This window comes from Carlito syrichta, unplaced genomic scaffold (genome assembly GCF_000164805.1).
Source record: "Carlito syrichta isolate Samal-C Ts95f unplaced genomic scaffold, Tarsius_syrichta-2.0.1 Scaffold288168, whole genome shotgun sequence".
Lineage (NCBI taxonomy): Eukaryota > Metazoa > Chordata > Mammalia > Primates > Tarsiidae > Carlito > Carlito syrichta.
Genome location: NW_007232264.1, coordinates 186,784 through 210,249, shown reverse-complemented (window position 1 = coordinate 210,249; position 23,466 = coordinate 186,784). Strand labels below are relative to the sequence as shown.

Below are 23,466 nucleotides of genomic sequence, written 5' to 3'. Positions count from 1 at the left end.
ATATATACCACACCACACACACACACACACACACACACACACCCCACCACCACACCACACATACACACCACACCATATACACACACACTATACCACACACATCACATACACACACCTTACCATACACACCTCACCACATACATACACCATACCACACACACCATACCACACACACACACATACATACCACACCACATACACACACCATACCACACACACTACCATAATACATCCATAGCACAGATACACCACACCACACACATAAACACTACACCACCACATACACACACCATACCACACACACATACACACCACACGACACCACACTATATACACATACTCTATGCCACACACACCACATACACATACACACATATACCACATGCACACACACCATACCACACAAACACACACACCATACCACATACACATACCACACATACACACCACACCACACACACACTGCATACCACACACACACATACACACCACATGCACACACACCGTACCACACACACACATACACACCACATATACATACACCATACCACACACACCATACATACACACCATGCCACACACACCCCATACCACACACATACATACCATACCACACACACATACATACCACCCCACACACACACATACATACCATACCACACACACACACACACACACACACAAACACACAAATAAAGCTGCAATGAGCAGCCTTCTAAATGTCCCCTTAATGAGAATTCCTTGGGCTGTATCCCAGGAGTGGAATTCTGGGTCAAAGAGTATGCAGGCACTTAATTTGACTAAGGAGTGCCAGGTGCTGTCCATAATGGCAGAAGAGCATGAGGCCGCTATGGCTCTGTCCTCACTAGCACCTGGAGTTGTCTGTATTTCTAATTGTTGCCATTTATGTGGTATAAGGTGACATCACTTTGATTTTCTCTAATTTCTAATGATGTAGAGCATCTTCTCATGTGCCTGTTGGCGTCTGGGTTTGCTCTTTTGCAAATTGCTTTGCCCATTTTTCTCATGGGGTTGCTGTTCTTTATATTGTTGATGTTTTAGGGGTTCCATGTATAATCTAGATATTAACACCATATTGACTTTAGATCTTACACAAATCTTATTCTATTCTGTCATCTGTTGACTTTGTCCAGGAAGTCCTTTGTCAAACTCAAATGCTCAGTTTTGACGTATTCAAGGTAATTTTTTTTTGCCTAATGGCTTATGCTTTTGAAGTTTTGTTTGAGATGTTCTTCTTTGTCTCTGGGTTTCAAAGACATTCTCCTACATGTTTTTTATTAACTTTACATTTCACATTTAATCCTTTCATTAGTCAAGTTTCTACTCTTATTTATGGAGTTACATGGGGCTCAAGTTTTGCTTCCCTTCACATGGTGAATCAGTTTTTCCAATATAATCTTTTTTTTTTTCCGAGCCTGGGTCTCACTCTATCACCCAGGCTGGAGTGCAGAGGCACAATCACAGCTCACCGCAGCCTCAACCTCCTGGGCTCACGCGATCCTTTTGCCTCAGCCTCCCAAGTAGCTGGGACTATAGGTGTGTGCCACCACACCCAGCTAATTTTTGTTTTCTGTTTTTGGTAGAGACGAGGTCTCACTATGTTGCTTAGGCTGATCTCGAATTCCTGGGCTCAAGCAATCCTCCTACCTCGGCCTCCCAAATTGCTGGGATTATAGGCTTGAGCCACCGTGCCCAGCCCCAATATTATCTAGGAAACAACCAAACACTTTATTGATTTATGGTGTAAATTAAATTTTATTCCATGTACAGGTTTATCTCTCAACCCTTTATTCCTTGTTTCCAAGCTTTCTCAGTCCAAAGCAGTTTCCTCTCCCTGGTATTCTCACCACCCCTAACTTTCCCTTAAGTCATCCTTTCTCCAAGAAGCCTTCTGTGAGCCCAGGATGCATAGATGCCCATCAAGATCCCAGGCACTCTGCAAGCTAGGACACTTGTGCCTCTGTGCTGTGGTTATCTATGAGCTGCCTCCTTTACCAGACTGTGAGCTTCCTGAGGGCGGGGACTGAGTCTTGGAGATTGTTTCATCTCCAGCGCCTGGCCTAGCCTAGTTCACAGCAGGTACTCAACAAACTTGTGATAAATTCCTGGCCACACACCCTTTTGCATGAACCCAGCACTTTACTCTCTAAAAGCCTTGCCTGTGCCTTTCCTCTTCCACCAGTCTCGGGAGCAGGAATGAGCACAACCATTGGAGCTCGGGCTGGCCAGGTGAGTCCCGGCCCTAGATGGGCTGACGGTAATCACAGGGCCCGGCTTGGGATAGCAGAGGGGGCTTCAGTGCTGGCTGGAGCCCACCAAGGATTCACATATCCCGAAAGGCAAGGGGGGCCAGGTGGGAAAAGCTGGAATGTCCCTGCAGAGCCGTGTGGCTTCCCCTCCCACAGGGACTCAAGAGTCTTTTCCCTTCCCTTCACCCCATCCCCACGCCCACTGGTCCTATCCCAGGCTTTCCAAGCCAGGAAGTTTCTCCAAGACTTGAAAAGCTTCCTGCCCAACAACCAGCATCTTATGTGTAACCTGATGTCAGCCACTGGGAGTTTGGAAATAGTGTCAGGAGACTCCATCCCTCAGTTCAAGAATGCCCACAACTAACCTCTTAAAATTCCTGGAGGGGTCTCATTCTCTGCTTCTGCTGAATTCACTCAGGATTTGGACCATCTCCCCAGCTCTGGGCCATGTTGGTCCATGCAGGAAATCCAGTCCCTTCCTTGATATCTACATCCATACAAAGCAAAACACAACACAAAAACTGTCCTCTCTGACAAGGACTTGTGAGGGGGTTTCTGAAGAGATTTGGGGACCAGGCAGTGGGAGGTTTGTACCAGAGAATGTGATTTGAATGACATCACACCAAACATTACTCCTCAGCTACCCTCAGGTGGTCTCTCCACTGCCCACTCCTCTCGGGCCCTCTCCTTCCCGGGAGGAAACTAACTCCAGCCTATTTTCTCAGCAGAATGGCTTGCACCACCCTCAGCCCCCACTGCCCTGCCTTCTGCCCACATGGGAGACGCATGGAAGGTTCTTACCTCCCCCCAGGAGGGTAATCAAGGTTCCTTTCCACACCAAGGTGGCCCCGCTTTAAGAGGAATTCTGGGCCTGGCTTTCAGATAATATTAACTTTATCTCCTTACACACTGGGAGGGACTGTAACCAAAGTGACTGAGGGACCCCAGAACAGAACCCAGGAGGCCTGCTTCCCAGCAGGTTACCCTTTCTAAATCACTCGCCCCCTGAGTCATCAAATCTTGCCCATTTTTCCTTTCCTATTTCTCTGGTTCAGTGCCTTCTTCCCTTTCTGCCCGAACCCTCTTGCCTGGCACCTGGACTGTTGCAGCACCAGCTGCCTAATTTGGGCCTTGCCCCACCCCCGGGCCAATCTGCAACCCCACCCCCCACCCCACTTAAAGCAAAGATTCCAACAGATTGCAAATTGCATGTCTCAGACTTTCAGGTCAACTGGTCAGCAATTTGGTTTTCCTGGTGGAGACTAATCTATTTAACAAAAATAGAACATACAGTAAAGCAAAAATTAAATACTTCTAACCGTAGGGATGCTTGCATCTGCAAATAACCAGGAAAGAAGGGGTTAGGGAGGGGAGGGGAGGAGCATGGGCAGAAGCCTAGCAGTGCATGGCTTTAGCCACAAAGCTGCCTTGTCTCAGCCGCCTACCCAGAAACCTGGGCAAAGGCACCACCCACTGATCCAGCCAGCTCCCGTCTGCTGACTGTGCAGGCATCTGTCTGCCCGAGCCAGAAAGCCAGAGCCATTCTTCTCTGCTTTCCTCACCTCTCACTCCTGGGCTGTCTCTAAGCCCCTTGATTCCAGCCCCTTCCTTTTTTTTTTTTTTTTTGCGTTTTTAAAATTTAATTTAATTTTAAAGATGTGGGGTACAATTCAGGGTTAGGTACATCAGTGGTCATCGTACAGGTAAAGTTTGGTACTCTTATTGATGTTACATGCCCCCCTCCCCCGGTAGTGTCTCACTACTGCCAATCCCTTTCTTAAAGTATTATGATAAATGTTCAGGGTCCGCTTATGAGTAAGTACATATAGCATGCAGATCTTTGTTTCTGTGATAAATCACTGAGTATTATAGACTCTAATTCCATCCAAGTTGTTTCAAAGTGCATAATTTTGTTCTTCTTTATGGCTGCATTATATTTCATCATGTAAATGTACACTTTTTTTATCCAGTCTACTTTCAATGGGCAGTAGAGTTGTTTCCATGTTTTTGCTATTGTGAATAATGCTGCAATAAACATACTGTGCAGGTATCTTTTTCATAGAGTGATTTGAGTTCCTCCAGATGTATTTCTAGAAGGAGGTTGCGGGGTCATATGGAAGGTTAATTTTTAGACCTTTTAGAAATCGTCACAGTGTTTTCCACAAAGGTTGTGCTAGTCTACACTCCCACCAACAGTGTAGAAGTGTTCCCTTTTCCCCACATCCTCTCCAGCATCTGTTGTTTTTTGAGTTATTGATGATGGCCATCCTGACTGGAGTTAGGTGGTATCTTAGTGTGGTTCCATTTTTTTTTCTTTTCTTTTTTTTTCAGAAACAGTGCCCCCTCTGTCACCCAGGCTAGAGTATAGTGAAGAGGTTATGGCTTGAACTATTGGGCTCAAGTGATCCTCTCACCTCAGCCTCCTGAGTAACTACCTCAGGGTGTGGAGGAAGAAACCAAAGGCACCCCTGAGGTCAGGGCAGGACAGGCTGTGGCAGTCCTAGCACCAAAGAAGACCGAATAGGAGAGGCCAAGTTAATTGGGGACTGATATATGAGACTTGTGCTTGGAGGACTGAGTCCCAGTAGGGACCACATGGTTGACAGAAAGACAGGGCTCCAATCAGAAAACCAGAAGCCACACTAGGCATTTCAAACAGAGAGGATTTAATACAGGGAATTGTTTAATAGCTGATGAAAGAAGAAAGGAGTATAAGAAAAATACTGAGGCAGTCCAGAGATCCCTGCTGAAAAACAGTCACCACCCCTAGGCTAGAAGGAGGTAAGGGCAGAGGTGAGCTTTCCAGAACCTGGGAGCTCAGAGAAACCCCCACACAGCTAGTGTGTAGGCACCTGAGGTGGGGCACTGCCCAAATCCTGCGGGCCCCTCTTGGGGTGTCACAGGGCAGAAGATGGAAGCAGCACCCTGATAGGGCTTTCTGAGTCCTTCTCCCCTTTGCTGCTCTTCCAGTCTCCCTCCGAGGCTCCTGTTGGCAGAAGGAGATGTGGTCCCTGCCTCACAGAGAGGAGTAGAAAAGGGAGGTGTGGGAGCTGGGCAACAACAGATAAACAGCTGCTAGCACAAGCCCTTCTCCCAGCTGCTCACTCTCATTTGAAGCCGCCTCCCTCACTTCTGAGAAGAGATTCTCACCCCCTTCCTGTGCAGGTAAAAACTGGGCACTTTGCACTCCTGTTCCTAATATGGAAGGCAGAGAGGACTGGCTTGGTTACCGGTGTGCTGGAGCCAGCTCCTGCAGGCTTCAGAGAAAGCTGAGAGCCAGTTGTTAAATTATCAGGAATTTGTGAGCCAGCTGTTAAATCGTTGATAGCTTGAAATCCACCACAGTGGGTGTATTTACACCATGGAAATTAGCAAACAGAGCACAGCTCTTTTCCACCCTCCAAAGAGCCAGTTGTTAAACATTTCCTAACACATCCCTGACTACCCATCTTCCCTCCTCCTCTCCTTACCCTGCTTACCTGCCACCCCCTCCCCTCCCCCATACCATCCTCCAGCCCAGGGTTGCTTGGGGCCACTCTAGCCCCCTGCAAAGAGTTCATTTTCTGATCAATGACTGACTTTTGCAAAGGCGAGGCAGAATAGCATGGTGTTAGAAGCATGAGCTTGAAGTGAATGCGTCTGGCATGAGTCCTGGTTCTACTATCTGCATGTTATGTGGCCCTAAGCAAATTCCTGTCCTCTCAACCCCTCAGTTTCCTCATCTGTAAAATGGAGATAATAATACATACATCTCATTGTGAGACTGTCATGGAGAATTTATTAATAAAAGAGCACCCCAGGGGGAAAAATATTAAGTAACATACACAAATGTTTCAGCAAAGCTAAAAGTAATTATTAAAAATTATCTCAGCAGATGTTTTGCAGAGGGAAACCTGAGGGCAGAAATTAGTAGGGACTTGCCCCGGGTTCCCTTCTGAGACAATGGCTGAGTTCAGCTCTGAATCTGTGCCTCCTGATTCCTTGTTCATTGTTCTTTTCATTATTTGAATTTGAGGGGGAATGTGCTTATGTTTGCACAGATCTCTGGCTCTTATTCAGGAAAACTCGCTGTCAGTAAAAGTTAATCTATTTCAAGAGGAAGTATTATTTTGTTGGTGATGATGTTGCTATTTTTGTCTGTAAAACGTGCCTCCTTATAAGATCTTTTCAAAGAAAAAGTTTTTAGAAAAGTTTTCTTGTTATTAAAATAGCACCCACTCATTATAGAATATTGGAAAAGTATTAAAAAGTAAAAAGAAGGAAAAATCATAATCACTCAAACCCAAGATCAACCAGTGTTAACATTTTTACTTTGTGGTAGTAATTTTTATTTAATTGTGAAGATACTGTATATATAATTTTTAACCTGCTTTTTAAAATTTTCATTACTTATTATTATATTAATTAAGATAAATAGCACTAGCTGCTATAACAAAGTTATCTCGAAATCTTAGTGGATTAACATAGTGAAAATGTATTTCTGTCTCGTGTAAAGTCCAAAGTGAGTGCTTCTGGTTGGTAGACAGCACGAAGCCAGGCTCCTCTGTCTCATGTGCCCACTGTTCCTCAGGCCTCAAGGTTCTCTGTTACGTACAATGGATCTGGTTGGCAGAATGGGGAAGCCAGGAAGTATGAGGGATCTTGTAAGAAGCTTTCATGGCCCAGACCTAGAATACCATATGTCGGTTCTACACACATTCCATTGGCTAATGCTGTCACATAACCATCAGGGAGACTGGAAAACATAGTCTAGTAGTCTAGCCATGTGTCCAGGAGAAAAATGAAATTAATCTGGTGAACAGCTACCCAGTGTCTGGCACAATCAGAATATCACTTTTGGCCCGGCATGGTGACTCATGTCTATAATCCCACACTTTGAGAGGCCAGTGGGAGACCAGGAATTCGAGGCCAGCCTGGGTAACATAGTGAGACTTTATCTCTACAAAAAAATTAGTTAATTAAATTAAATTTTAAAAATTAGCTGAAGGTGGTGGTATGTGCTTTTAGTCCTAGCTACTCGGGAGGCTGAAGCAGGAGGATCACATGAGCCCAGGAGTTTAGGATTACATTGAGCTATGGTTGCACCACTGCAAAAGAGTATCACTTCTTTCAATCTTTTGCAGCTTTTATAATATAATGTTCAAGTCTGTATGACTTAGGTCAAGTCACCTCCTGATTAAAACCCTTCAGTGTCTCCCCTTGCATTAAAAATGAAGCCCGGCATTCTAGACGTGACCAGTAAGGTTCTGCATGACCTTGCACCTGTCCACTTTCCCAATCACATTCCTTGCTCAGTTCCTCCTCCATCACCGCTTATAGTTTCACTGGCCTTATTTCACGTCCTCCAATTTCTCTCTCCCTTTCCTGCTTCAGGACCTTTGCACGTGCAGTTCTCTTTTCCCAGGATGTTCTTCCCATTTGCTCTTAGCTCAGTTCATTCCTTCAGGTCTCAGTGCGGATGCCACCTCCCCGGAAAGGCCCTCCTTGGTTTCCAGTCTAAATTAGGTTCTTCTTGTAGTTTTCTCTCTTTGCACCTTGTTCTTTTGCTTCATCTCATCAATTATAATGTATAATTCTCTTTTTAGCCATGGGTTTGATGCTTAATGTCTATCTGTCCCACCAGACTGTAAGCTCCATATGATCTAGGACCATGTTGATTTTACCAGGCACATTACAGGGACCCATCAGGACATGCTGATTGAATGCATATACCATAACACTCCATATGTCGGTATCACAATACACTCCACAAGTCCTCTGTTTCTTAGACATCCATTCATGTCTGATATTTTGTTATTCTAAAAAAGCCTGATACTTGTATTATAATACCTGGAAGAGAAAAAAGGGAGTTGGTCTACCCTCCTGGAGGTCAGCCGTCTCCTCTGGGTCCCCACTCCTCTGCATGGCACCCAGCCCTGCCGTAGGACACCATGTGCTTAGACTCCTTGGACCATCCAGCTGTGTCCCTGAGAAGGATGCTTCTGCATCCCTTGTCCGCAGAAGGCTGGCAACAGGGCAGACCACACCTCCCTTTCAGCCCCTTCTCTCTGTTCCCTGCTGCTCAAACATCCCTGAACACTTGGGCCTATCAAAAGAATTGTCAGGGCAAGAGAGTATTTTAAATAGTATGCAAAATATGGCCTCTTCTATAGACCAAGGGAATATACAGAAAAAAAAATTTTTTTTAATCTTTGCAGAACATGTGGGTGGATGTACCCAATTATTTTATCTTTCTCTGTCTTTTAAGTCATGCTGTCCCTGTGGAAACAGAGGGCACCTTCTCCTTCAAGCCTGCATGATGCAGTTCTCTTCTCTTTATGGAACACCTGAGCAGCAATCTAACCCCAATGTGTTCTTCAAGTCTGCATCATTCCTATGAGACCAGACCAGTGCTGTCCTGGGAGGAGCCCTAGCAGCAGAATGACACAAGATGAGCTTGGATCATCCACATGGACAACAGTGTGCTGCCCCCTGCAGCAGAGCTGACCAGGGTCCCCCGTGGCCAGTGTAGAGACAAGAGGAGCGCTTTCCTCTTGGCCCTCTGAGTATTCACTGAAAAATCAACTCACAAAAGACAGATGAACAGAAAAAAGGTGTACATATTTGTTTAATGTGTATATACGAGAGCCTTCCGAATGAAGACCCAGAGGTACAGGGGAAATTGTCCATTTTCATGCTTAGATTCAACAAAGTATAAACAGCCATGTGGAAATATGATTGGACAAAAAGGGTATGATCTAATGCTAGTAGACTGAGTGGGGAAACCTAGCAAGGCCTATCTGCCTAGATTCTCCTTGGTCTCTCTAAGCATGCATTCTGTCTGGGCATAGGGCAGGACTCTCTCTGGAATGGGGGTCTTTTGACCTACAGTCAAATAAGGTGGGTCAGATCATTTCTTTATGGGCAGTTTTTACACAGAAAGTGTAGAGAACGTTGGTGTAATATTTTTAGGTTTTATGGCTGGTTTGGGGGTAAGGGGGCTTTGATTTCTATGACCTACCTCAGGGAAGAGGGGTTCTAGTTTCCATAGCTAGCCCTGGGGAAAGAATGGGACCAAGGGACAGAAGGACAGGAGAAGATTAGAGAAGAACTTCTGCCTCTGAGGCGGCTTCCAAGGCCTTCTTTTTGGTTGCCAAGCCCCAACACCATTCAGCTTCCTTTTACTTAGAGATTTTCCCTCCAGGGTGATGTGTCAGGGCAGATCTTTTTCCCCAAAGCACAAATCAAACACTTAGATGAGGATGCCTGTTCACACCTCCCAAAGGCAGATGTGACAGGCCAGAGACAAGAGTGAAGTCCAGAGTCATATTAAGGAAGAGAATTCTTCCCTAAATGCACCGTGATCTGCAGAGACCATGTTCCCCAATGGGCACAGGACTCCAGGCTGCTAAGCTAAGCCAAACGCATCTTCACTCTAATTTCCAGCTCCAGCCCCAGCATTTCCTGGAAACCTTGCAGAAGCATCAAAGCTTCAACCTGCTTGCCTCCCTTACCCTACACCAGATCCCAGGGAGGGCATTCCTGCCCTCCACTCTAAAATTAATGACAAGTTGTTTTTTTTTTAAAGGCCCAATTCAGGGCTTGGCCCAAAAGTCTAATAAACTTATTGGTGTGAATTCCACTCATGCTTAGTAGTGAAACATCAAAAATAAAAAATGAGTGTCTGTGTCATGGCTCATACTTATAATACCAATGCATTGGGAGGCTGAGGGAAAAGAATCTCTTGAGGCAAGGAGCTCAAGACCAGCCTGAGCAACATAGTGAGACCCTGTCTCTACAAAAAATAACTTTAAAAAAATTAGCCAAGTGTGGTGGCACACAACTGTAGTCCCAGTTACTCCAGAGGCTGATGTGGAAAGATTGCTTGAGCCCAGAAATTCAAGGCTGCAGTGAGCTATGATCACACTACTGCACTTCAGCCTTGGTGACAGAGAAAGACTCTGTCTCCCAAAAAAAAAAACAGAAGAAGAAGAAGAAAGAAAAATGAAAACAGAGAATTAATTTTTCTAAGAGAGGGCTATTGAAACCTACTGGCTTCTGGAATCCTTGGTGTCCATTTTACTGCTCCCTGACTTTTCTGAGGATTCTGAACTGACATCAGCTGGTTTTGCAAACTCATATTTACTGGAGGGATTATGATAAGAGTTACCCTTTATCATGTACCAACCCTGAGCTATTTTCATTTCATAATTTTCTTCTTTCATTCTCAGAAACAGTCCTGAGAAGTAGGTATTATTCTTACTATTTTTCAAGTAGAAGACTTGATACTCAGAAGCACTCAATGACTGTCCAAACTCACAGGGATGACCATACTGACTCTCACTGGCCACTACTGAAACTGTTCACATGTTATCCTCTACATTCTGACAGTTTCTCCAAAGAAAAAAATGTAGCTTTATTGTTCCCAATTAAGCCTGATCAGTTAGCTGGGGTTGACTTTTCTGAAACAGACTGCTTTCTTTGGCTTTAGCAACATCTCTTTCAGGGGGAGGAAAAAAGCCCTTATAAATTATCCACTTGGAGTTTTACCTCCATTATTTTATTTGTATTCCAAATCAGTTCTGTGGTCATTCTTAAAAACTCCTCAGAAGTTAGAATCCATTATCAATCAGCATCCAGTCAAGAAAATAGAAACCACTTGAGGTGTTTCAGAAGGAGATTTAATACAGGGAACCGGTTACAACTTAGTTGGAAGGGCTGGTAGAACAAAACAAGTAGATGTTGTTGCACAGATGCATTTTAACAGAAAATTGCCATGCCTCTTGGACTGAAAGAACAAAAAGGGAAATGGTGTTACCCTTTGCCTCAGAAATACCTGAAGTAGTTTCTGTTTTCTTGACTGGATGCTGATTGATAATGGATTCTATCTTCTGAGAAATTTATTTAAAAATGACCACAGAGCAGATTGGGATACTGATAAAATAACAGATGTAAGTCCCAAGCGTTCTGAGCTGCTGCTGCTACTGTTTCTGCTGCTTTTGGGACCCTCACTTCTAGCCACTGCACAGGTAGCCAGAGGCCCCCACACAAGCAGTGCAGGAACCAGGAGCTGCCGGGCCTCACAGACATCTGAGGTCACTCATAGCTCCGACTGCTGCAATGAGAGCAGAAAAGAAAAAAAGAAACTTCTCCCTTCTGCATACTTCCTCATCACCCATGAATGCTTCTCATTAGCAAACCCAAAACAGAAACGAGCTGATAGGGGATCCTGGGAAATGTGGTTTCTGGACTTTCAGCCCCTGCAATAAAGATTAGACTATAGAAGAGTGAGTGTGAACTGTGAGACCCTAGATAGAGATCAGCCGTCACCCCAGCCAGTTACCAAACTCCATTGCCTCCATTAATTCACCACAGGGATTGTTCTCAAATGAATGTGGTGATTCTCAGGTACAGCACAGGACAAACGCTTTTGGAGAGTCACGGCATTTATCTATGTGTAAAGACTGCATGTCTGGGGAGAAGAACCACCCTTGTGGGAGAGAAACCAAAAAAAAATCTCTCCTCAAACTGGGTATTAGAAACCGAAGCCGGCCTGGTTCCCTGGCTGCAACAGGCCACCATGACCCTGAAAGCCTAGTGGCTGTGCATGCCTCACTCAGGATCCATTGACTTTTCTGCTCCCACCCACCTTATCTCTCAGGCTCCTTCAAATGGCAAGAAAGAGCAGCCCCAGTGACCTTGGATGACGAGTACCTGAGATTGGGTTACCCAGGAAATAGTCTCTGAGACACAGATTTGCATACAGGAAGTTTATCTGGGAATGTTCTCAGGAACAAAAGCTGGAAGGGAAGAAAGAAGCCAAGTAAGATTGGGCAGGGGGACAAGTCGAAATGTGATGCAGCCAATCCCACGGGACCTCTGGATCCCTGATCCTTCTCAGTAGTCCAGAACTGAGGCACCAGGGCTAGAGCTATGTACTCTGCATGGACCATTAGATGTGGGCTGCCCTGGGAGGGGCATAACCGTAATGGACGTAGCTCTCATTGGGCACAGCGCTTCTCAGCAACCGAGATGTCTGGGGAGAGGAGGACCTCCCTCCATCTGGACACTACCTAGGATAATAGATAGGGGTAGAATAGCAAAGTGGTGCTGCTCAGTGCACAGTGCTCAGCCACATTTGCCATGCACTCTGAGCTGGTGAGAAAGAGAGTCTGGCTATCACCCTGCCCAAGGCCACCCAGCAGCGCCCACTACCCAGGATAATAGATAGGGGTAGAATAGCAGAGTGGTGCTGCTCAGTGCACAGTGCTCAGCCACATTTGCCATGCACTCTGAGCTGGTGAGAAAGAGAGTCTGGCTATCACCCTGCCCAAGGCCACCGTCCTCTCACCCCTGGATTATTGGCCACCAGAGTCTCCAAACAGGTCTCTGCTCCCATATTTGCCTCACTAACATCCATTCTCTATCCAACAGCCAGAGTTATCTTCTCGCATCTTAAATAGCATCACAGGGCTGCTTTGCTTAATTAACCTCCCCACCCCGGTGGCTGTCCATTGCACTTAGAATCACCTCGAGACCCTTCATCATGGTCTCCAGGTCAGATGTGACTTGGCCCCTGCATCCTATCTGTCTGCCACTCCCCAGCCCCGCCCTGCTCCACACTGGAACTTTCTGTTTCTTAAACCTTCCAAGCTCCTCTCCACCTTAGGGCCTGTGCCCTGGCTCCACCCTCTGGCTTGAATGTCTCCTCCATGCCAGATAGGTCTCAGCTCTCCTGCCACCTCTTCGGCAGAGTCTTCCCTGACTACCCAGTTAAGTGAGCTTCCTCTCCCAGCTGCCCTTTTTATCTCCCTCACTGCACTCACCACTGAAATCTCTTAGTCATTTATTGGTGTACTTGTTTTGTCTGTCTCTACTAATCAAATATAAAGCTGTCCAAGAGCAGGAATCAGTACCCAGAAGAGTATTTGGCACATGGTAGATGAATATTTGTGGAATGCTGTTTGAGTTGGCCACCTTTTGAAATGGGCATACTTACTGTGTGGCATTCTTGAAAATCATCTGATTGGCCTGTGGCCTTCCTCATGTCCTGTCCTATCAAGGTTGCCTTGGCTGGTTCAGGAGTCCCCCATCCGGTCAGCAATAGTCAAGATAGTAGGGTTGGCTCCATAGGTCAAACCCAATAGGTGCCATGGTAACACCTTCAGGAAAGATGCTTGTTCCTCAGAGGGGGGCTTCAAGGAGCTTTGTGGCCTCATCTCTGGGGCTGACCCTCAGCATAGCCGGGTACTCATCTGTGTTTCCATCAGTACCTGCTTCCCTTAGTCACAGAAACTCTGCTTTCTCTGATTTACCTAGACAACACACAGTGGCTCGTGCGGTTTGGGTGCCTTGGATAGGGGCCTGGTGGTTTACCCTTTTGCCAGCTGGAATCACATGAGAGTTGAAACTCTTTTTCCAAGAGTTGGAAAGCTCTCTGGTGCTAAAATCTTTTTATTTCCGCTCTCTGCTATTAAAATAAAAACGTAAATAAAAGTTTAAATTAAAACTACTACTGCCTTTTACTGAGTGCCTGTTATATACCAGGATCTGTGCTAGGTCCACAGTTCAGAGGTGTTCAGGAATTTGCCTGAGAAGAGACTGTGAGACTCAGATATTGTGAGACTCTTTCCCCTGCACCACGTGAGAAATGAAGGAGATGGGAGGAGTTACTGTTAGTAAAAATAGTGATTGCTAGTAAAATAAAATATGAAAGATCTTACTTCAAAGACGGACTAATCAGTTTTATTTAAAAAGTAAAGGAAGGGTCTTCTCACCCCCACCCCATACTTCATTCCAGTGTCATTCCATCCAAGCTCTGAATACTGTTCCATGCACTTTGTAATTTAACTAATACAAATTCTGCAAAATCTTTCCACTTTTAAAATCTAGAAGTCTCTGGAATTTTTGAAGATTGGCAGGAGATTGGTAAATTAGATGTCCACTTTTGTCCAACCAAACAAGTTTCTCCTTGCAGACAAACAATGTTTTTGTCTTTCCCACCCAGGCAAAGTGGTCCATTTACATAAAAGTGATCCTTTTGGGAGGTGTGATGTGATTTTCAATCATCCCTAGAAATAAAATCACAGCTCCTGTCTCACCTTGCGCTGAAGTGTTTTCACACTCCAGGGAGTTGCTTACTGCCACCTGAATATAGAATTCGGTGGGCGTTAGTTTCAAACTGATACTACTCACAGCTGTCTTCGATATTTCAAATAGGTGTCAAAGTGGCCTTGGAAGGTGTTCCTCATTCTGACAACGAGTTGAGTGATCCTCTTTGTTCTGAAAGCCACAGTCTTTGGGCTTTTACCTGAGGGAAGAAGCTTCCTGGGGTTTTACCCCAAGACTTAAGTGGGATCCAGAGTCTTGCCTGTACTATTGCATGATGACTCAACAGCATAACTGTGAGAGAAAATCAGATCACCTTTAAAACAATTTATTTTCCTAATTTCACGATGATGGGAAGACAGGAAGGAATTTATTTCAGGATCAGAAGCAACATGCTCTAAATAGCATGTAAAATAGCATGAACATTGAAATCAGACTTGAATTTGAGTCCCAGCAGCCTCACTTACAATGACTCTGCGCATAACCTCTCAATCTCAGTTAATTGATTTGTAAAATGGGGGCCACCCCCTCACCACTGAAATTTGTCATAAAGATTCAGTGATATAGCGCGTGTCAATTTCCTTGCGTGGTTGCAGAATTTTAGGTGAGCCACAAATTGGCAAGAAGAGATGACATTCCCTCTTTGAATTCCTGGCTTATTTGGCATTTGGAAAACAGCAAGACAGATGCAGATGATGCTGTCTTTAGCCCCCAGGTTCCCTAATGAGGGCCACTCAGCTGCCTGTGACACTAGTCAGGTCTCTCCGGCTCAATAAGCTTAATTTTGTGCTGCACCATAGCCCAGTTATAATTGGGGCTGACGTCACCATTCAAGAAAAACTTACAAAAACATTGTTCTTAGCAAGAAATACTGACAGATCTCTATCACCCTTCTGGTCCTTAAGCCAAACAATCTCAGCAAAACCCCCACATCTTTGAGGGTGTGGCACGGGAGCAGAGCCAGAGCCAGGCCCCCAGGCCCTCACCTCTTTCCAGCACCCTGAAAGACCTTGTCCTCATTTAATAGAACATGGGTGTTTAATAAATAGTCATAATGATAATAATGATGCTTATCTCGACTTTAATTCACATGTGTTCGTTCCATTATTGATTTTGTGCTACTCCAATTAGCCAGATAAAGTCACAACCAATTTAAAAACAATTAGCTTTATTTTACATCTGTGGTTCGATGGGAGTCTGTTTTTTCTCCAATATTAATCATCACAGTGTACAATTAATGAATTTCAGTGAGATCAGTAGTGTTTAGGCTAATGTGGCATCTCTCTTTTGTTCTTGTTTGTTTTGTTTTGGTTTTAGGGTCAAGTTGTGTTCCGGAATGGAGAGAGAATGGGGACCATTAAATTTACTCAATTTCAAGGTAAGCTTTTTGATGCTTAGTCTTTCTAGTTGATAACATTTATATTCAGGGATGTTGTGTTTATGCAATAAAATACATCAAAAGAAATGAAAATATAATGTTCCAGATAAAAGAAGGCAGAGTCAATACAAAAACACTTCTCTGAGAAAACATTAGTTTCAACTTATTTTGAATATTTTTTTCTCAACCGCATTACCATCAGCCCTCCATATCCGTGGGTTTCACATCTGTGGATTCAACCAACTGGAAATTGAAACTATCTGGGGGAAAAAAGTACAGTTGCATCTGTATTAAACATGTACAAATTTTTTTGTTTCTTGTCATTATTCCCTAAACAATACAGAATAACAACTATTAACATCAAATTTGCATTGTAGTAAGTATTATAAGTAATCCAGAGTTTATTTCAAGTATACAGGAGGGAGGATGGGTGTAGTTTATATGCAAATACCTTTTATATCAGGGACTTGAGATCATCTGCAGATTTTGGAATTCTCAAGTGGTCCTGGAACCAGTCCCCCAGGAATGCCGAAGGATGGTCATACTTCTCAGACCTATTCCACCTCCCATGTGACTCCGAAAGGCTCTTGAAAGTATGGGTGGGGGGGCTAAGTCAGTTCTAGCATTCTAAGACTTGCATTATTTGGGGTTTTCTTTTTTTCTTTCTTTTTTTTTTTTTTTTTTTTTTTGAGTTGGAGTCTCACTCTGTCGCCCAGACTGGAGTGCAGTGGCCGCTCCCGGCCACCGCAGCCTCGACTCGCTGGGCTCCAGCGATCCTTCCGCCTCAGCCTTCCGAGTAACCGGAATTACAGGCATGCGCTACCACGCCCGGCTGATTTTTTTATTTATTGTAGAGATGAGGTCTTGCTGCCCAGGCGGGTCTCGAACCCACGGGCTCAGGCAATCCACTCACCTCAGCTCTTTCTTTCTTAAAGACAGGATCTCATTGTTGCCCAGGCTGGAGTGCAGTGGCACAGTCATAGTTCACTGCAACCTTGAACTCCTGGGCTCAAGCAATTCTCCCGCCTCAGCCTCCTGAGTAGCTGGGATGACAGGCGTGGGCCACCATGACATGCTGTTTTTGATTTTGATTATAGAAAAGTGCAGGTAGACTCCAAAGAGAGAATAGCATAAGGAACTCCCAAGTAGCCATCATCCAGCTTCAACCATGATTGACATTCTGCCAATCTTGTTTTATGTTTACTTCCCCATCCTCCCATTTTGCTGTAGTGTTTTTGTTTGTTTGTTTGTTTTGAGTTGGAGTCTCACTCTGTCACACAGACTGGAGTGCAGTGGCCGCTCCCGGCCACTGCAGCCTCGACCTGCTGGGCTCCAGCGATCCTTCCACCTCAGACTTCCAAATAGCCGGAACTACAGGCAGACGCTACCACGCCCGGCTAATTTTTGATTTATCGTAGAGATGAGATCTCACCAAGTTGCCCGGGCGGGTCTCGAACCCTCAGGTTCAGGCAAGCCACTCACCTTGGCCTCCCAAAGCACGGGATTACAGGCTGAGCCACCGAACCCGGCTTGCTGTAGTGTTTTAAAGCAGCTCCCAGACATGATCTCATTTCAAACTATATATACTTCAGTATACATTTCTACTAGATAAGGGTGTTTTAAAACATAACCACAATACTCTTATCACACCTTAAACATTTAACAATTTCCCAGTATCTTTTCATTCCCAGTCTGTTGATCCTCTGATCCTCTCAAAGATGTTTTTATGGATTGATTTGTTGGCGAATCCACACCAGGTCCACCCATTGCATCTGCCTGAAGTGTCTCTTCAGTCTCTTTTAATCTGTTATAACCTCCTACTTTTTACAGTCCATCTGCTTTTTGAAGAAACCAGGTCATTTGTTGAACATTTCTGCTGCTTTCAGAGGTGCCTCAGAAACCACCCACACCAAGTTCCTTGTGTGATGAGGAGGAAGCAGAGGTGCAGAGAGGGACAGTGACTTGTCAAAATCCACAGGCTGCCTGTGAGAAGTAGGGTTGGGCATTCCTTGAGGCTGACCAGCATGGTCATTAGTGGGGTTGTTAGCCAAAACCACTAGATGGACCATTCATTAATACAGTGTTCTTCAGCATCTGGGTGTTTCTGGAAAACCCAGAAACAAGAGCAGAGCCTGCTATGCCCACTCAGTTGATCAGTTCCCAGAGTCATCCAGGGGAAGCAGGAAATTCAAGTGAGGTATTCAGATTCATTCAGACAAATCCCACCAGGATGCAGATCCATCAGGAGAGATGTTCTTCACACCAGCTCCATAATGCAGTCATGTAGACTTGCCCATCCGTCTTTCTGTGGCAGGTAATTGAAACGCATGTCAGCTCTCTGGTGTGCACGAAAGATGTAATTTTAGGCAAACGTAATTATTTTCCCATTTGTTAAATCTCACTTCTTCATTGGTTGAACCAAGTAAGCATCTTGGCAAAGATACTTACTTTTTTTTTTCCTGAGTGATTGCAACTAAATTATCTTGTCTCATTCCCAGCTCTCAAATTATATCATTCTAGAAGAGTATTTTGTAAAATAAGGATTGGCCAATCACAGCTACTAGCGCATGCCAATTTCATTGCCTTTTTTTTTATATACATATGATGAGTTTAAACACCAACTCCAGTGACTGTTTAGGGATATCTGGATTTATAAGGAAGGCAGTACAGCAAACAGTAGTTCAGAGCTTGGGTTTTGTGGTCTGACCACCTGACCTTCGGCCACCTACCTGCTATAGAACATCAGGCAAGTGACTTCACATCTCTGAGCCTTGGTTGTCCTCATCTGTAAAATAGGAATATAATCCTACCTACCTTCTTGAGATGTGGGAAAAACTAAATGATAGAATATATATATATATATAATTTTTTGTTGTTGTTGTTCTTTAGCAAATAAGTAGCCATTATGATGAACACGTTGCCAATGTTATGACACTTTTCTGGGCATTCCAGATTGACCTGGAGTGTTGAAACCCCCGAATGCCTTTTGGTCTGCTACCTACCCCTAATAGCTGCTCCCCATACTTTATGATATATAGGATGTCATATAGGGCAGGGCCTTGCTTATGATTTCATCCCACTACTCCATGGTATGAATGGGGAAACTGAGGCACGGAGTAGAGAAGTATCCCCCAGGGATACACCGACCCAGGACCCGACCTCAGCTTGCTCCTCTATGTGGTCACATGGACACGCATACCTGAGTGTGTCCCCCTCATTTTCCTCGCATTTGTGTCCAACTTTCATTGAGTGTCACAGCCCGGTACTTTGGGTGCTCCTGTTTACATGTCTACATGTCTTGACCTGATAGAGGGATCTTGTGTTACTTTAGGACTGAAATGAGCTTCCAGAATTCAGGAGACATGTGTGTGTCAATACAACAGTTCATTCTCCAAAAAAATGTTTGTGAGTCGGGTCTCACTCTATTGCACCAGGCTGGAGCACAGTGGCACCATCACAGCTCACCACACCTCGACCTCCTAAGCTCAGGTGATCCTTCGCCTCAGCCTCCCGAGTAGCTAGGACTACAGGAATGTGCCTCCACGCCTGGCTAATTTTTTTTTGTAGAGACAAGGTCCTGCTATGTTGCCCAAGCTGGTCTCAAACTCCTGGGGTCAAGCAGTCCTCTCACCTCTGCCTCCCAAAGTGTTAGTATTACAGTGTTCCAAATTTAAAGGGTTTCTTGCTGCCTTGACTACCAAGATGAGAGGTACTGAGTTACTGAATAGGCCAGTCAAGCTGGGTAGCTATCATCCAAGGCTCCTTGTTATCATCTAATTTCACAGAGGGGAAACTGAGGCTCAGACAGGGGATAGGATTTACTTGGGGCCGGGTTTGACATCCTGTGGAACTCTGAGTTCATTCCTTCCCTTCTCATGCTGGTCCCGTCCCTCAAAATGGTGCTAGACTAGACTTTGTATCCCAAAACCTTCCAGGAATTTTTCCAGAGGATGGATCTACCCTTGACTCTGGGGTTACCAGCCCTTAAATTACCTCATGCCGATTACCTTGCAAAAGTCCTTTGCATGTCGTTTTCTGCCATGCCCTTCGTGCCCTCTGTGTCCTGTCTGCTTCTCTCTCCCTCAACTCCTGCCCTTCTCTCTTATTTAGAGGGGACAGTGGGGCGGCAGTTCTCCTGGCAGAGCTGACTCACAAACAGTGAGCCTCTCGTCCACCCTGGGGGTGAGGCTTCTCGTCCAGGGTCTGCTCCTCGGCTTGCCCAAAACGACCTCAGATGCCTGCTGACAGGACCTTAAAAGAGAGCACCACCTTCTAAAGACCTTATGAGTTACTTTTGCAGCTTCTCATTTGCAGAGAATTCCGGAACCTTCTAAACCCTGTTATCCCTAGTACAAGAGGTATTGCTTAGGAGGCTCTGCTAGCCTCTTGGAAAACTAAAACACACCATAGTCAGGAGACTAAAGGGAGAGCCGGGAGCCATGGTTCTTCTATACCTTTTGATTCTAGGGCCATAGGCTTGGTAAACACAGTGTCTGGTGTGTAGTAGACTCCCAGGAGAAGCTTACTGAATTTGGATGCAAAAGACCTAGATTCAAGTCCTTGCTCTGAAGCTTTCCCGCTTGTGGCCCTGGGCAAGTCACTATATCTTTCTAAGCTTCAATTTCTTCTGGGAAGTGGTATGACAGCCATGTCAGCCCTGCCTGCCTCCTGGGGCTGTCTGAAGGGCCAGTGAGCTTGTTCTCTGTAAACTGTTGAGTGCTGGGAAGGTTTAGTCATGGCTGGCTCCTGATGAATGATTACAGAATTGGCTAGTGGAAGCGTGGACTGCCTTGGAACTTGATGCTCGAGCTGCACAGCTTGTGGAAATTTAAGAACATGTTCATTTACTTGTGGTTTTCAGTGACTTGATTTGAGGTAGAATGTCTGGCAAACAGCAGTTAGCCTCTACAGTAGGAGTGAGAACAATGGTGGCCATTGTTCCATGCTGGAGAAACTCTTTTCTCTCTCTCTCTCTTTTTTTTTTTTTTTACAAACTTAAGAGTGCTAGAACTGTTTAGGACAAAACTGTTGTAAAATTATGCACAGACCTTAGTCCCTCTGGAAGCTGAGGCATTTTGAGTCGAGGAAGGTTTCAGCACCCTAAGAACAGCTTCCTCGTCCACATCTTTCCTCCCTTGACACAGTTTTCCAGGATGCTCAAAGCCCTCACCTCCCCTGGATCATGCTAGAGGGTAGTTAGGCATGGCAAATGCCATCAGTGGCCCACCCGTGTCACTAGGGCATCCACCCAGTATCTCACCAAGAACATCGACAACTCCAGGCCCACTCCAGGGAGTCCATGCTTCCGGAAGCAGCCTGTGTCCATGATGGATGACAGGTAGAGGATAAATATCCCAGCATCCTTTCCCCTCGGATGAGACAACTCCAAGTTGTGTTCGACTCGTCTCCCAGAGCTCCCCAGTGCAACTGAGTCTCAGTTGCCCACCCAGAAACCTGCTCATTCATTCACGCACCTCGCACTGGTCCCTTCCCTGTTTCAGTTTCCCACAGCCCTCTCAGTGTGTCCTCAGGTCACCTCCCAGTTAAATCGTATGCACTGTTCGCCTTATCTGAGGCAGGGGCTGTTCTATGGGACCCACCTGTGGCAGTAGGCAAGGCAGGTATCAGCATTCTGTTGGGCACACACCTTGGGCCAAAACCTCCAGATTCTGTGCCCTTCCCCCATGCCATCGCTAATTTCCACTAAACCACATGTGGATGAGGATGAATGCTAGAGGATTGGCTTTTTTTTTTTTTTTCCCTCCTCAAGAGAAAAAAAGAATCCATGTTACTGGTGAAGTCTAAACATGGCTCAGAATTTGCAGCAGGGAAGGAAGTTGAGTGAAGCCATGATTAGAGCCTTGTTTATGCTCTTCTTAGCAAAAACTCAGCATCTGTCGCTCTCACTCACCCGTCCCCGCCTTCATTAGGCCTATTTGTAAGGATCTCAGGGAACGATCACGTGCTTGAATTTCACACTTCTTCTGTGCAACATAAAGCATTCAGACTTTGGTGCTTTACATTTTGGCACCTGATTTGAAGGGAAGGGTTCTTCCTTCGCTCTAAAGACATAATTGTCATTCAGAATGTACCTAGTGAAATGGAGGCTTGTCCTTCCCATTTGCAGATATTAATTACTGTTTGGTCTTCGGGGTAACAGATACGGTTGTATTCAGTACGCATTTCCTGAGCATCTGCCAGGCGCAGTACCAAGTCCTCTGGGGGAAGCCGAGTTGAATAAGATACAGTCCCTGCCCCCCAAGGACTTTATAATCTCTCTGGCCCAATGCCAATGCCTATGAAAGCAGGAAGACAATTTCCCAGAACCTACCAGAAAACTTTCAGAGCTAGTTGACTCTAGTTTGAGAGTCTTGAAGCTGACTGTAATATCCCTATCCTCTGTCAAGGTATGCTTTGTAGCTCCCTTCACCAAGCCACCGGTCTAGAAAGGCCATTTCGTCAGACTGCCACTCAACTTGATATAGATATGAATGGCTACACAGGTTGGGCACGGTGGCTATTGCCTGTAATCCCAGCACTTTGGGAGGTCAAAGTGGGAGGATTGCTTGAGCCCAGGAATTTGAGACCAGTCTGGACAACATAGTAAGACCTCATCACTACAAAAAGTTAAAAAATTAGCCAGGCATGGTGTTGTACACCTGTAGTCCCAGCTACTCAGGACACAGGCGGAAAGATTGCCTGAGCCCAGGAGATCGAGGCTATGGGGAGTGCCACTGCCCTCCAGCCTGGGGCAACAGAGTCAGACCCCGACACACACACAAAAAAGAGTGGAGACATAGGCTACACCAGCAGGGTTGTGGGTGAGCAGGAACAGAAGGGCACACATGAATGTGGTCTCTTTCCAGCTGGGAGCCTGTTCCTAGCCTTGACACCTCCCAGCCTTCATGATCCAGGACTTGCCTTTCAGGGAGCCCCAGAAAGGTGGCCCAGAAGACAACGTTATTTAGCAAACATGTTTTGTTGAGCCATAGACTCTCCATGTTGAAGAGAACCCTGACTCTCCTACACAGCATTACCTCTGCTCGAATGCCACCAGTGATGAGGAACTCATTCCCTCCCATGAAAAGTATGCAGACTTGTAGCAGATGTGCCTGAACATTGTCAGTCAGGCAATGAAGCTTAATCTCTATGAGCCTTCATTTAAGTTAAAAATCACAAAATAAAAAATGATTGTTTTCCTTGCCTTGAGAATGACTGTGAGAATTCAGTAACATGAGACTGCGATGTTCCTAGTTTCGTGACTGGCACAAAGAAGGACCGTATCAACTGTTGGATTCCTTCTCTCCTGAGCACTCATATTGACCTCACTTGGGAATGTCTTGAGAAAAGTGCCGTCTTGCTTCCTAAGGACACACTGCACACTCTTCATTTCATGAGCTGCCATTGTCATTGTTCCGTGAAAGCCCCTCTTGTTCATCTGCTTATCCTTTATTCCCCTCACCTATTCTCACCTCCCACTCCTACCTCCCCCAAGGAAAGGTGCACTTTCTAAGTATTTAATACATACACTGTGTTTTTTTGTGTCCTTGCAAAATGTGTCTTGATAGTTTGTGTGGGTATATTTTGAATGTGCATCGGTGCAATGGCCTATATCTCTTTTTCTGTTTCGTCTTGTTTTTCCCCACTCAGCACTTTGTTTCTAAAAATGTCTCCATGTTCCTGGGTGCACATCTAGCCCATGGCTTATCCCTTCTCTCTGCATGGGACATC

General features: G+C 45.3%; 1 protein-coding gene across 2 annotated transcripts in view; it reads left to right on the top strand.

The window, feature by feature from the left end:
• The window catches only part of GABBR2 (gamma-aminobutyric acid type B receptor subunit 2), a 280,913-nt gene that overhangs the window by 143,621 nt on the left and 113,826 nt on the right, over window positions 1-23,466 (top strand). For both annotated transcript variants that reach the window (XM_021710138.1, XM_008053452.1), the window contains one exon: window positions 15,675-15,735. In XM_021710138.1, coding sequence (XP_021565813.1) covers window positions 15,675-15,735 — 61 coding nt within the window. The remainder of the gene's footprint in view (window positions 1-15,674; window positions 15,736-23,466) is intronic.